This window comes from Pholcus phalangioides, unplaced genomic scaffold (genome assembly GCF_987345545.1).
Source record: "Pholcus phalangioides strain wild (caught in Gottingen) unplaced genomic scaffold, Ppha-v1.0 ptg000015l_1, whole genome shotgun sequence".
Lineage (NCBI taxonomy): Eukaryota > Metazoa > Arthropoda > Arachnida > Araneae > Pholcidae > Pholcus > Pholcus phalangioides.
In genome coordinates this window covers 59,056,357-59,071,810 of record NW_028301608.1, presented here as the reverse complement: position 1 = coordinate 59,071,810, position 15,454 = coordinate 59,056,357, and the positions used below count along the sequence as shown (strand labels likewise).

Below are 15,454 nucleotides of genomic sequence, written 5' to 3'. Positions count from 1 at the left end.
AGAATTTTTTGACATTGTTCATGGGTACTTTAAGAATCCTTTGTTCTCTATGATGGGTCCCTTTTTTGCATTGGGGGCGTGTATGTGAAGAATGAATGTTTGAAATCTGTTGGCTTGCTTATCATTTTAGTGGAGTTTCCAAAAAAGGTCTTTCATTCTTTTCATGGTCAAAAAAACGTGTGGATATTGTCCGCATCCAAAATTAGATTAAAATCTTATCTATTGGGAGTTTTGATATCGTCTGTTGTAAAGAATGTTTTCGGTGGTACTCAGTTTCACGATTTCTTGGAAAAAGAGTAAAAGAAAAAGAGCTAAAGCCTAGTTAGACGCTAAATATGTCATTTGGTTGTCATCTTGATTATCGACGGCCGTGAATACAATGGCTGTACGCAAACACCACACTTTAAGTTTACAATCAAAAGTTTAAATTAAAAAACTAGAATCGGGTAAAACTCAGAGTGAACTCGCCAAAGAATATGGAGTTGCATGGAACACTATTTCAACATTTGCCAAAAATAAGAAATTTTTTTTGTCAGTATTTGAATCTTATGAACCAAGCAGAAAACGCATAAGAAAATCAGACTTCAGTGACGTAGAAGCAACTCTTTTGTGGTTTAAATCCACTCAGTCTCACTCAATCCCATTACCCGGACCATTAATTCAAGAGAAAGTAAAGGATTTCGCAAAAAATCTCAATCAAGGTATTTTACAGCGAGCAGTGGATGGTTGACCTGATTCAAAGAGTGCCACGGCATTGTTTTTACGAAAGTTTGCAGAGAGAGCACATCTGCATCTCAAGAAACTGTTGAAAATTGGAAGAATGATATTCTGAAGCCAATGATAGAAGGGTATAAAGATGCAGATGTGTTTAATTGTGATGAGACAGGTTCATTTTTTCGCCTAACCAAACGCTTGCCTTCAAAGGCAAAAAAAGTAAAGGAGGTGAAAACACACGTTTGACAGTTCTTTTGGCTGCAAACTATAGAAAAATTGAAACCGTTAGTTTTATCGGAAAATCAAAAAACCCGCAGTTCAGATGAAGTATCTACATCATCTCGCCATGATGCATTGAAAGCTGTAGATGTGATACGTCGATTCCTACACACTCAGGAAAAAGCCGAACAATCACGGGATAAACTGAACACTGTAGAATTTTTGTTTTCTCTGCAGAAAGAAAAACAAACAAATATACTTGATTATTTTTCATGAGGTTAATTTTTTTATATGTTTTGATTCTATTATGAAACAACCCCAAATTAAAATTAATGACAGAATTAGCATTTTATTTAATCGAATTGTTTGAATGCGTATAATTATGTACACAAAAATGATCGGACAAAAATTTAGAGCGAAACCCCGCTAACTCGACATCCGCTTAAGTCGACATGTTTGTCGATACTTTTAGGGTGTCGAGTTACCGAGTCTACTGTATATATTTTTCATATGAAGTATCTTAGTTATTTAAAGTTATATACAGAAGCCAAAATTTCTCATTCTTACCACATTTGCTAACCTTTGGTTACATTCTGATGCTCTATATCTTTAACAAATTCATGAATAAGGATTGCATCACACATCTAAATGTAGTGGTGTATTATCTCCGGCCATCAGTTCATTTGACCTTAACTCTTTCAACTTCTGGCTGTGGGGGTACCTCAAAATGTTATGAACAGTGGTCAAATTGCAAACTTTGGTGAATTGCAAGCTTCAGCGCATCCCCTACATGTTAGAAGTTCCTCAGGAATATTAACGTGGGGCGCGTTTGGTTTAATGAAGGTGAATTGCAAGCGCATCCACATCATGCCCATGGCATGCTCTGATCTGTTGTTAAACAAGAATTTTTGTGCTTTCACCTCATAGCCAGAACACGGTGGACAACATATTTAACATTTCTTGAGTAAATTGTAGTTATTTGTTCAATTACTTCATTTTTTTTTAATGTTTCCATGAATTATGAAATCGTGCAATGCTATAATTATCATTTTGCCGTGACTGGCTATTGTTTCCATTCTGCAAGCAAATTTCCCATGTGTTGGATGATGTCATTAATTTTACATTTTAAAGTCTTTTTTTCTCCCTTTACTTAATAAAATTATATTTCTTCAAGAATATTCATGTCAATTTTCAAGTTATTCTGACAATCGTTCTTTTTTTTACAGTGTTTTAAAATCAGAACCTTAGTTATAACCACCCTGTATATCGTAAATCATCGTTAATTAATCTGCATTATTTATGCTTCATTAAATACATTATATTCACATAATTTTTATTATAGTTTTTAGCTTCCTAATTAAGCATACTGAAAGTAACTGGAGAAAACAACTTTATATTATGATTAATAAGAACATTAAAAGAATTTTCAAACACGAAGTAATCCATTGAGTTAAGCAAAAAATAATTAAATTGCAAAAGTTGGTATTTGTTAAAATATAAGAAATATTTATCGCATTATTTAAATATGGGAATAGTGTTAATTATATTAATAAACATTTTATTTTAATTAATTATTAGAAGTTTGATTTTTCAGAAATTTTATTGTTTTTAATGTTAATACTATTTAAACTAATACTAATGTTTTCAATGTTTTTTTAAAAAAAACAGTTTTTTACCCAACCCTATGTACAAGAGATAAATTATAAAATGAGCAATGAGTTGGTGGTTTGAGAGGATCCGTTCAAACAATGGTACCCTGCCTGTGCACTGCAGAAACATTCCAGCTCTGCATGCACTTCCAGGAAGCTCCCATTCCAGGAAAATACAAGAATTTATGAAAACTAATACAGTAAAACACTTCTTTTGTAGACATTGGAAGGACAAAAAAAAAAATTTGTTTATAAAAGAGGGACGACTAAAAAAAGGTTGTTATTGAAGAACTAAAAATATTTTATAATTATTATTTGGCTGTAAAAGAGTGACAATCACATCTACAGGGGGGGGGGGGAGAGAGGACCTTTTAAGAGGGGTTTCACTGTGCTTCATTCATTGCAGGGGGTTCACAACTTCTAGCCAGCCGGCCAAAATCCAGCCTGCCAAGAGGTTCCATCTGGCAATGAAAGTTACCTTAAAATATTATTAATTCATATAACATGTTGATTACATCAGTTTGTGGCGTCTGAGTTGTAGCCATACCTTATATTTGGACTAAAGACTGAAAAGGTTTTGTCCAACTCTCCTTTAAAGTATCATCCGTAAATAAAGGGTTCAGCCGAATGTTTTAAATGTGTAAATGTATAATATAATATGTCAATATAAATATATTAATAGAATGAATGAAATAGCTAGAAACAAAATATACAAAAACAAAGGAATATCAAAGTAACGAACTGTGAATATAAAAAAAAATGACAAATAGGATACGGAAGGAGTTTTTGACATTTTGCTGAAAGAATCACCCAGCGGCTCTGGAAGGAAAAAAAAAACATCATTGCATATATTTCGAAAATGATTATATAAGAACATTTTGAATTTTCAACTAAAGTTCTGAAAAATTCAACTAATGTGCTAAAATTTTCATAAGAAAACTATTGTTGATCATGCATGAGTGTGAAAAATTTCCCTTGATAATTAGGTTATGCATTTCATCTGCATAGTGATATTGTGATTATGTGTAAAATGTGATAATAATCTAGCAAATAATGATTTGAATTTGTTTAATTGAATATGCAAAATGATCTGATCCTTAATAGGTTTACTGTTTTTTTCAACATTTTGAATGAATTTAAGATTATTGTGTGCAACTTTATCAGCTGCCCCTGCTGAGTTTAAAAAGTTAATCATTTGGATCAGCTGGATTTTCTCTATTAAAAAGAATAGGTGCAGTTAATACTCAATTATTATTTCTTTCCAGTGGCACTACTTTTCTAGGGTTTATAAAAATATATAAATGCAGATTGAAAGCCTAATTCTGCAACATCCACAAATGCAAATGTTGCTGCTTGTAATGCCATTTCAGGACGTAAGTTGCACTGCTTGTCAAAAATATCATATTCCCATACTTTTTTACAACTAGCTCATTGTCCGGATCTTTCATTCATGTGACTTTTTCCCTTTTATTTAAATGAAGAATTTGCCTATGGAACAACTTTGCAAGTTATGAAGCGCACGTCGAGCTATGATGGGTGCACTGAAAGATGTGACAGAAAAGATCATAATATGCATTTATTTCAAACCTGGCATAAACGCAGTCAGTTGTACATGATAGCTGCTTCAACAAAATGTACTATTTGTATTACTCATTCTTTTTTTGACAGGAGTTTCAAAAGGTACACTTCTCTCTTATAAACCATCCACACGTTTTTGACACCAAATCAGCACATTTTGGCTTGATTCTTTCCGCATGCCTTTGGTGTGATACTAGGCTTGTTAACGCAATATTTAGACTTTTTGGCATGATATTTAACAAGAACATTGATATTAAAACATTTATCGAAATTTATTGGAATATAACAGAATGTAAACCAGTACTGCTGAAATGAAAGCTGTATTAAAGATAATACATCTTTGGTCAACACTTCATCTTCACATAAACACAGCTCCGTTGAATCAAGCAACAGAAATAAATTACATTGCGAGGGGAAAAACAATATGGTTTTAACTGAAAGTAACAAAAGTGTTTTTGCATGAGACAGCCAAACTGCCTCTGAGAAAACTCACCAAGAAATAAGCTGAGCCAAATTGGCAGTGCAAATTTTCCAAAAAAAAAAAAAAAGGCAACAATTTGTCAGAGAAGGGGTCGCCAAGTGGATGGTTATAACAGAAAAGTGCCTTTCAAAACTGCTATATACTTACAGTAATGACAGGCTTTTCAAACAACTCCTGTGCTTCACTGATGTCTGAATTATCAGGATTATCAGCAATGACATGCGTAACCATGTCTGACAAGTAGCTTTGATGGTTTGCTCCTCCATCCAAGAGAATCTGCTTCGCCTGTAAGAAGGAAAAGAATTTTCAGACAATCTGAAATGCAATTCCAAATAAACGTAAACACAAGAAAATTAAATTTAAAAAAATAAATTTTCATTTTAGAAATATTTTCCCGAACATTATTTTGGGTTCCATAATTTTGTTTAAATAATTTACTTCAAAGCATGCAAGTATAAATTAGAAATTTCAAATTTCTTAAATCTTATTTATCACACTGATTTCATTATTGTTCTTTATTAGAGATGAAAATATAAATTTTGAGAGACATGACAAAATGTATTTTTAGAAAAAAAAATTCTGAACTAATATTTTCAGGATAGAAATTTATTATAGGTCAATTTGTTAAGCTACTCTTCATTTTGTAGACAGGCATTAGATAGAATATTAACAAATTCTCAGAAATTTATTAGAATATTATGTATTACTCCCAAAGCAGAGGGTTTTGCATTGTTCTGTTGCGAGCTCTCGGCTGAGTGGAAATGTTCTGCGATAAACCCCCCCCCCCCCCAACCCATAATTGTGGGTTTTCTATACTTTTTCTCAAAATTCTTAAAGACTGTTCTGCAGTGGCACTGATTGCTTCGCAGATTTCGGCATATTCTGCTTTGGGGTGTATTATTATACAGGGTGGGCAAAAAGTCTGTAGAAACTTTAAAAATGAATAAAAATCAGAAAAATAACTGAAGTAAAAAATGGTTTTCAGGATTAGCATCGCTAGGTCATGAGAATTTTTTTAAGGAAATAAAATGCCAAAAACAGCCAATAGAAAACGTTGGTACGAGCGACTTCGGTGGAAATATGCAAATGAGATGGTTATAAGAACTTGTGCTCCTAATCCACAACCAGTTCACTGTTGCAAACCATGTATGTGGACCTACTGCACTCTGCCGTTGCTGGATTTGTGACTCACCTGCAATGAGTTATCCCCTGTAGTGATGGTCATGTGGAACACATACTACTGTAATAAAAGATTTTGAGGCATTCTGTTTGTTATTTGCGTATATTTTCTTTGACTTGTATGCATCAGCGCCACCCATTGGCTGCTTTTTGAATTAATTTTTTTTTCCTCCCATCTTAAAAAAATTCAAGTGACCTAGTGATGCTAGTCCTGCAAACCATTTTTTATTTTGGTCATTTTTCTGGTTTTTATGAATTTTCTAAGTTTCTGCAGACTTTTTGCCCACCCTGTATTTAAAAAAGTGAAAAAAACTACATACTTTGTCCAAATCTTCTCCATCTTCCAAAATGCAAAATTTAACTTCTTTAAAAAGATCAGGTTTCACGCTAATAGTATTTTCAGTCATATCTTATGCCTAGTGGAAGAAAAAAAGACACACATAAGCAGTTGTTTTAAATCACTAGTGCACCTAGATTAATAAACATATTTTTTTTAGCCACAAGATGCATCTTGCAAATATTATTTGTACAAATAAAGAATTTTGAATACATACAATAAAACCTCTCTTTCGTGGACACAAGTAGGACAAAAAAAAATTGTCTGCAAAACGGGGGGGGGGGGGGGATTCTGCTATTTCGGGATTTCTTTTCACGTTATGCACGCTAAAAAAATGTTGTTATCAAAACTCAATTTTAGACACCAGTACAAATTTTTCAGTTGTCATAGCAACCTGGCGAATAGGATTTGTCAAGCCCATGCTGAAAGACAAGTAGAGAAAATGATTACCATAGAAATCAATGTTAAAATTAAAATATTGTGAAAGTATAGAAATTTTATACGGTTTTAGCTCAATCAATGGCAATAAGCTCAATATCTAACAAGGTCCAGGACCGCAACTGGGGGGGCAGACGGGTCTCGTGCCCCAGGCTCTGGACCAGAAGGGGCGCAAATTTTATTTTCAAACCTCTCCAACATTACAAGGGGGCGCCAAAATGTGCACTTGCCCCAGGTGACCGATCATCTAGTTGCAGCATTGGCAAGTACACAAAACAAGTCTGACAACATACATTTTGTTACGTCGTGCCGCCGGGTCACTCGTCAAACCTCTTCTCACCAGACCCGTCCCGTCGCACGGATCTCTCCAGGGTTCTTCGCAGAGGACTTGAACATGGGTAGACAATCACACGAACGAGGATTCAAGAACAAATACTCGCTTTACATGAGCTGCTAAAACTACTGCTAAACTACAGCAGCCTTCCGAACGTCTTCTCCCTTCGCGTTCTACTTGCCGAGTCCGTCTTGAACCTCGTTCTTCTATTATCACAATCACGTGCCACGCAAACCTTGCATGCATTAACCAAGCCTTTTCTAATTCTACCCTTCGTAACAATATGTTAGGACTATGCATATACATGCACTCACACAACCCGTTCTGACAAGTAGTGATTCATTAGAAATTCCGCAGAGGAATGTGCACAAGGCGCATGTTTGGTTTAGTAGCAGTAGCTAATCAATAAGCCAGAATCTTAATTATTAACATCTTCAATTTACATAGGGACAAAACGAGAGAACAAATAGGAAATGATAAGCTGGATGATAACCCTTTATGTCTATGAGACGTAGAGTTAATATTATAGGGTTAAGCACAGTATTTCTCTGAGTACAATCTGCAGATTATATGCAGAATGCAAACATCAACACTTTTAGATAGAAAAGGCTATAGGCTTAATCATTTGACATAAAAACACAGTGCCCATTTTTGACAAAAAATTATCACTTTTTTTTCCCATCGGTACAGATGCAGTACAATCCAGACTGCCAAAGCAGTATATTCCAAATCACCAAGGGCGCAGTAAGTTGCCACAGCAGTCATAATAATGCCAACTTAACGTAATTTTTTTAAAGATTTTTCATTCCAGGTGGCTATAGTAATGTGGGCTATTCAAATGGCGTCTCCCTTAGTGTAATAGTATTTGAAATAGCGTCATTTCATTTTCCGTTGTCTAAACGTGTCTTGTCTCACTAGGATTGTTTCCATCAGGTTGTATTTTTCCGATATATTTTTCCTTATTTTTTGTAACTTCTGCTCTTACGTTTTCAGGGTCGTAAAGAAATATTATTTTAATTTACTATTTTAAAGAGTCTGAAACCCAGAGTGACTTGTGCCCGGATCGGTTTATGGTAAACACTATAATTGGTATTGACCTTCCCCCCCCCCCATTTTAAGTACACCAATGCATGTTCATTTGCTATTTTTGGACTGCTTTCAGTTTCTAAGGGAAATGGGACCATGCTATAGATGTTCATATTAGAAATATTGTGAGGAAATGGAATTGGCAGCATAAAAAACAGGAAAACACTAAAAGGGATTATAGAATATTATCGCCACTTGAAGTCGCCAATGTAAAATTGATTTACATTTGTATTACCAAAACTTGCGCACCATAATAGCTGTATTGGATCTGAACATTCCTAGAGATCCATTATAAATATATTTAGTTCGATCTACACATTCATTAACTGGAAAAAAACACAAACATGGGAATTTCTGTCATTTCTGTTGATCACGGAAAAGCTGAATAATAAACAAACATAAACCAAGGAAATTTGATACTCGCGTAAACTTGACCACATGCGAAACACATTAATAACATTCATTAATTTTAAAAAACTTAACTAAAGCAACATACAAACAAATAACTGGAAGAATTTCCATGGAGTAAATGTAACATCACAAATATTTCAAGTAACACTCCCAACGTTGCACATAATTTATGAAAATTACTAAATAACTACACACAGACCGGAGCCCGCGAATTTATTTGGTTGCCACTTTTTATTATGATCCTGCGAGAAATATCATACGTTTCCCAAAGAGTGGTTCGCGGCATCTACCACGCCCATAGAAGTCATTGATAGTTTTCGAGAAGAAAATAATGAAATATATACATTTTTTTTAACTGCATTGATCATCTCTGGAATCAAAACAAGTTAATTACCAATTAAAAAGCCGTATTGATTCATTTTTATTTAAATATATTGTTGGTTTTTTTTTACTTGAACAATCATGTTTATTTTTCTTTTTGAATTCAGCTATTTGAATGACAAGTTAAAAAAAACAATTTCTGTTCATTAAAAGATCTAATTTCAATAATTTAGATAATTAGATTATTTTATTTGAAAACATATTCGCACTTCAACTTGGTTCGAACAAAACCGTTGAACCGAAAGTAGCGCTACCGCTGCTGGACAAGATTCGAGAATTTTATCTACGATTAATTTAAAAATAAGATCGAATTTATTAAAAAAAATTGAAGAAAAAAAAATGTTTTGAAATCAATAATAATTTCTTTTATGTGGTCACGTGCGGCTTCCCGTCGTTATAAACAAAGGAATGGAGCCCTACTGTGCAGTTGTTGTTTGTAACTTATTACAAATTCCGCCGCACTACTAATCAGCTGGATGAAGAGAGTTTGAAAATAATGTCAAGATGAAGCGCTTTAAATTATGGCATCACGTCAAAACATTCAGCGGTGACTTGAAAGTTTTTATTGATTTGTATTTAAATTTTATTGTATTTAATGTATATAACATTCGTTAATAATCGTTTGTCATAGTGCTTATCTGAGTGTAGTATGTTTTGTAAACAAACTGAAGTCCCTTTAACTTCAGTGATGAAATGTAATGCTTTATCTTGGTGGCCTTTATGTGCGTTTTTTTTTAAGATAGCTGATGCGATTGCTAAATTATTGTCATAAATGGGTATTTTATAGCCGTAATATCACATATAGATGGCAGCACTAAAAATCAGACACAATAGGATGTATGCACTCAGACTGTTAGGCGATACAGCTCATTCGGTAGTGAATTGCCCATGGCGATAGAACCGGATTGCTCAGTTTGAAAGAAAGAAAAGCCGTGATATATATCAGGGCTGTTGCATGCCTTCTTGGGGGGGGGGCGCCCTTGAAACAGGGCCATCTAAAGAGCATCATGGTCTCCGTGCCAAGCGTTTTTTTCTCAGGCCCTACGTGGCAAACTCTCGAAAATTTCAAAGGGTTTTCAGTTTTGTGAGGTACCCTCTTCTCTCGAGGTCCAGGTAGGCCCATGCGTTAAGACAGCACTGCCTTGAAAAGGTTATGTAAAATGTGTAAGTTTTTTTTTGTGAGGTCCCCATATGGCTCAAGACCCCGCTTGTCCAGTCTAATTACGAGGTGTTGGAAAGGAGGCCCTGGCCCTTCCCAGCACAATCCAACCCACACAGGTAAAGGACTTACATCCCAGAAAGGACAGATCCTGGGTCTTGTCTGACTTGACGGAGCCTAGTTATGAGCCTGCATGATTGATAGAATAAATTAAGTTTATCTGGCCACCAGTGAATGGTGCCCACGGTAACTGGGTTGGGAACCAGTTGTTTATTATAGGCATTTAATAGAAGAGTCATTTTTATCGCTATATTAATAATAAGGTTCTCGTATATAAATTAATCAAATTTAGAAATGAAAACATGCGCAAAGAAAGCATGAAAAGTAATTATCCAGTTGGTGTCAAATTTCAGAAGGACCATTTTGAACTGTCCCCTCAACAAAAATACAGTCTAATCCTGTTTTCACAAACACCGTTGTAGTGTGCATCTTGTATTAATAAACACTTTTCTAATCTCCCAGAAAAGTTTACATAGGAACAATGCTTAAACTTGTAATTCTATCTTAACAAAATTTCTTTATGACAAAGTGATTTCTCTGGTCTCTTGGAATTTATTATAACAGGATTTGACTTTATAAACATACAGTAATATTAAGATGGAGACGGCTTTTTCTCAGCCCAATACATAAAGGAAATAGAACTTTTTTAGATATTATTACAAGGTGAACTTGGAAAAAAAAAATGTGTCACTGTTGAAAATCGAACAGTTTCTCTCGCAAACCAAGCAAATGTGCTACCACATACACCATTGGAGATGCAACCTTACTAAACCTCACATGCGCTTCGTCCATATTCCTTTGCAAAACTTTAATGTGGTACATGTTGAAATGTGTTTAGTGAATCTTTTGTGAAGTTTATTTCTGTGTAAAAATATATTACATATGCTTGTGATGTGTAGTGCTGCCATCTTCCATCAACTTTTCTAACTATGCATTAAGTGTAATGATTGAATAATTGTACTTTTGGCCTGTTGCTCTCTGTGCCGAGACTTTTGAAAGGGGAGATAGGCTCACATTTGCACCTCAAAGTTGAGAACCGGAGATGCAACCCTGTCTTTATTTGTTCCTTTGTCTATAGTGGTGTATACTATACATTGCCGCTGTGGTGGTCGAGTGGTTATAGTGACGGACTCGCGATGCGAGGATCCGGGTTCGAACCCCACAGTGGTGGTCGGCTGAAGTTGGTTTTCTGTGGTTCCCAACTTCAAGGCACAAATGCGAGCCGATCTCCCCGTTAAAAAGTCTCGCCACAGAGAGCAACAGTCCTACAACGATAAATCATTCAATCATAACACTTCACTCATAGTTAGAAAAACTGGTGGCAGATGGCAGCACTACACATAACAAGCATTACAGAGAAACAAAAAAAACGTCGTCAGGTTTCACTACAGGTACACGCACATTCCCGCATGTACCGATTCGTTGGGGGTTCCGCGGGGGGTGGGGGGTGGGCGGGGTGCATGTGTGGTGTAGCAGTAGTAGGTAGGGCCTCCAAAAAATGGCTCAGGGATCCGTGATGTTCTTAAGTCAGCTACCTCGTTGGGCAATTTGCCTGTTGTGGCGTTGTATTTGTATTTGTATAGGCCTATGATAGCTCACTTGCTCAGTTTGCCAGAGGAGCTAGGCTCGATTCCTGGTGAATACCAGATGACATTTCTTTCCATGTTTGCCTTGACATAATATCCAGAAAAAATCTATTTCCTTGATTCATTGATATATATATATATTTGTGAATATGAAACAGTCGACTCTCGTTGTAATGACCCCCCCCCCCCTTGTTCCACCGAAAACTGATATTATATTGGGAGGTTGTCTTATTGAATGTTTTGAAAAAAATTATAAAGTTACCCCAGTAAATATTATGTATATTGTATTATAGAATTTAATTTTTTTTTCATTTTGTTACAATGCAGCAATGAAGATGTAGCTGGCTGGAAAAAAAATTAAATGCATTATATACAGTATACTATATATATATCCAGCGTGTAGCAATTTGGTAGAAATTTCCCCAGAAGGATATTTATGAGGTGCATGTATGGTTGAGTAGTTTAGTTGTCTTCCTAAGTTCTATTTGGCCCACATTTGATCAGGGCCGTCTTAAGAGCAACATAGGCCTTCAGGCCAAGTGTCTTTTCTGAGGCCCTACTTAGTATTGTCTAAAAAATGTCAACCTGGTCTCATTTTTGTGAGGTCCTTTTTCTCCTGAGGCCCCCGGGCCATGCCCAGGTAGGCCCATGTGTTAAGACGGCACTGCATTTGATAGTTCAATTCATTAGTACTGTTTTTGTTGTTCTTTCTTTCACACCGTATTAAATCATATTGAAGGTGAATTCACAACACAAGTATGACAAAGTTTAGGGTAGACAATGGCAGTCTGATCCTCTCAATCAGCGGTTCTCAACCTTTTTTGACTCGAGGAGCCCTTTTAAGTAAAAAACTTTTATGGCGGAGCCCCTAGGCCAATTTCTTAATTACTCAGCAAAGTTACTGATTTATTTTTTACTATTTAAAAATACTTATAATTATTTTTTTAAATTTTACTGTTCATTTTTATTTTCCTCGAGCGGCCGCGGAGCCCCTGGAGAGTGCACAAGGAGCCCCAAGGGCTCCGCGGAGCACCGGCTGAGAACCACTGCTCTAAATCAAGAATTTTCAGTTAACATGTCTACATTGCACTATTGTACTGCAAGGAAAAAAAAATATGGTAATATAATAAATTTTAGTTATATGGTCATCCCACCATATTCCTTCAATTTTTTTTTTTACTTTTAGTGATTATGTTAGTTTAGAATGAAATTTAGCAAAACCATTAATTTTATTGTCTATTTAAAGGCAGTATATTTTTTAAAAAATAATATTGATATTTTTGTGTTCATATGTTTAAAAACAAAAATTGTTAACCAATTTTTTTTTTAAACCAATGAAGGAAGAAAAGAAAATGCCTCTTAGTTGAAATCCTTGCTGCTTTAATTAATTTAATTCTAATGGGACTGCTCACAAATAAAGCAAGTTTTAAGGAATATGTAAGATAAAAAGTTTTGTACTAAAACTCATTTTCTTCACAGAGGAAGACTTACTTATAAATTTGAAGGATTTCAACAATCTTGGTATAGGTGATATAATTGAAATTTCATCACCTGATAGTGAATATAGGTGAGTCAGTTTTAATATTGATCTTTCCCATGCAGCATGTATAGAAAACATAGCCATTCATAACATTTTTGTTAATTTTTTCCTTCAAATTTTTCATGACTCTTCATTTAGTATAAAATTTAAAATCCTTAAACTTTGATGTTAATTGAATCTTTGAACATTTTACATTACAGTTCATTGTTGTTGAAAGTTAGCGACCTTTTAGGAGACTCTCATAAAAGTATGCAACTTATTCTTATGCATTTTTTATCTTCATCAAATCAGTTTCTTACTGTAAATTGCAGTTATCTTGCAGCACAGTGACCCGTGGTGTAAATTTTACTTCTGATAATTCTGGAAAAAGTGTAGATGTTTTTTTGTCTTTCATTTTTATTCTTCAGGTTTACCATCTGACACTGTCAGTATCGAGCAGTCGATAGCCAACACATTCCAGTTAAAAGCACATGCAGAGGTCATAATTAGTGTTGTTACTGATGTCAAGGTATACATATTGTACATACATGCAAGAATTGTTTACACATTTTCTACATTAAAATATTCAAATTTTGAAACTAATTTTTTAATTTTATTTATCTAATAACTTTTATCTTTTGAAAAATATATTTTCAAATTGGTTTTTATTTTCAGAATGTTGCACTTGATTCCTTGGAGTTAACATTTAAAGATCAATATCTGGCAAGAAGTGATATGTGGAGGTTAAAGAAACATTTGGTTTGTAATCAGAATCAACTTCAATATAGGGGCTTTGATGATTTAATTTTTCTTGAAGTGATTTCTTGAATGGATGGAATTTTTATGAAGATCTTTTATATGAGATATTTTATCATTGATGATTTTGTTAATTAATGCTATTACTCCAAAATTTCTGTTTTTAGATAAACACATGTGTGTATGTGAACAAGAAAATTGAATTCTCCAGGATAAGGTGAGATATTGACTTAGAATTTATGAAAATATTTTGAATAGCATATGCTTTCCATGTGATGCCATTGCATTGGTTATTTCAAAAATATTGAGTTTTATGTTTTCCATAGATGTCAAGTATTTGAGATGTATATGCAAGGAGAAAAAGTTGCATCTGGTATTGTAACTGAAGATACTAAAATTGTGTATCGTTCAGCAAGCAGTATGGTCTACTTGTTCATCCAAATGAGTTGTGAAATGTGGCATTTTGATATAAATGGAGATCTATATTTTGAAAAAGCAATAAATGGGTTTCTTCCTGATCTTTTTTCAAAATGGAAAGTTAGTAGCACAGTATTAAATCATTTTTATTTGCATAGGCATTAAGTGATTGATGTATGAAATGCTAAATATATTAGAAAGTGATGATGTGGCGCTTTTTTGCAATTGATTTGAACATGAAATACTTTACACCATTTATATTACAAAGCACTGTATATATGTCAAATTATATTATACTGCAGTTATTTTGTAATGATTATCGTAAAAAATAATTGTCGCTATTTAATAACATGAAATAGAACATTTTTCAATATTTTTAATCAAATGATGTTATAATCAATGATAATCTTTTTTACTTGATCCCATTGATTTTGGATTCTTCATAAGCTAATACGTTTTACACTGAAACAAACTTATTTTGTTAAATCTAACCCCCAAAATATAAAGCACAAGTCTATTTTCACTCAAGCAAATCATTAAATGCAAAATGGATGAGCTTTCATTCACAAAAGTTTCCCTCATAGATGGGAGAATTTTTGAAATTTATGCTCTTGCCTTGTTTCCTTCTATTTCAGATTCTTCAAAAATTTTTTCTTTACCTTTTATTTATTTTGTATTTTCATACTGTAGAAACTCAGTTGCAACCATGATGTCACTATAGTTTTATTTTCGAGGACATTCTATGAGGCATCGAGCATTAATGAATTTCCTTTGAATATGAGAGACTGTCTTCGAGAAGATTATAAAGGCAGATTTTTTGAAGATTTTTACAGGTAAAATACTATGCATAAGCTGAGACAAATTTTTTTGCTTTGAATTTTATAATACATATACAAATAACACACATTCCTGTTATTGTAATTCAGATATGTAAGTGGGAGTACTGCATTTGCTTTTCCTGACATTGGTTTTGTAATTTATTATCATAGACCCAACATGACTTTCTATGATACAACAATTTCAATATATAATAATGCAATATAGATGTATGATTATAAAAACAAAATAAAGAGAGAGAATTCACACAGTTTCTTTCAAGCATAGTTAGCTAATATTTACTTGTTTTATTGGAAATTTCTTTAAGGGTGTT

The 15,454-nt window shown here is 34.0% G+C and overlaps 2 protein-coding genes across 4 annotated transcripts in view; one reads left to right on the top strand and one right to left on the bottom strand.

Annotated features, from left to right (window-relative positions):
- Positions 1–8,646, bottom strand: part of LOC149076311 (uncharacterized) — a 47,199-nt gene extending 38,553 nt beyond the window's left edge. The window contains exons 1-4 of the mRNA XM_089243864.1: positions 8,512–8,646; positions 6,141–6,236; positions 4,789–4,926; positions 3,358–3,401 (exon numbers count right to left, since the gene is read on the bottom strand). Of these exons, the coding sequence (XP_089099990.1) occupies positions 3,358–3,401; positions 4,789–4,926; positions 6,141–6,227 (269 nt within the window). The 5' untranslated portion in view covers positions 6,228–6,236; positions 8,512–8,646. The remainder of the gene's footprint in view (positions 1–3,357; positions 3,402–4,788; positions 4,927–6,140; positions 6,237–8,511) is intronic.
- A 570-nt stretch (positions 8,647–9,216) lies between these two features.
- Iml1 (GATOR complex protein Iml1) overlaps positions 9,217–15,454 on the top strand; it is a 35,381-nt gene continuing 29,143 nt past the window's right edge. For 2 of the 3 annotated variants that reach the window (XM_089243866.1, XM_089243865.1), the window contains exons 1-8: positions 9,217–9,354; positions 13,092–13,179; positions 13,353–13,399; positions 13,560–13,660; positions 13,807–13,890; positions 14,055–14,104; positions 14,214–14,424; positions 14,995–15,137. In XM_089243866.1, coding sequence (XP_089099992.1) covers positions 9,312–9,354; positions 13,092–13,179; positions 13,353–13,399; positions 13,560–13,660; positions 13,807–13,890; positions 14,055–14,104; positions 14,214–14,424; positions 14,995–15,137 — 767 coding nt within the window. In that variant the 5' untranslated portion in view covers positions 9,217–9,311. Of the gene's footprint in view, positions 9,355–12,613; positions 12,731–13,091; positions 13,180–13,352; positions 13,400–13,559; positions 13,661–13,806; positions 13,891–14,054; positions 14,105–14,213; positions 14,425–14,994; positions 15,138–15,454 lie in introns of those variants that run through there. The other variant, XM_089243867.1, reaches the window with a different exon arrangement.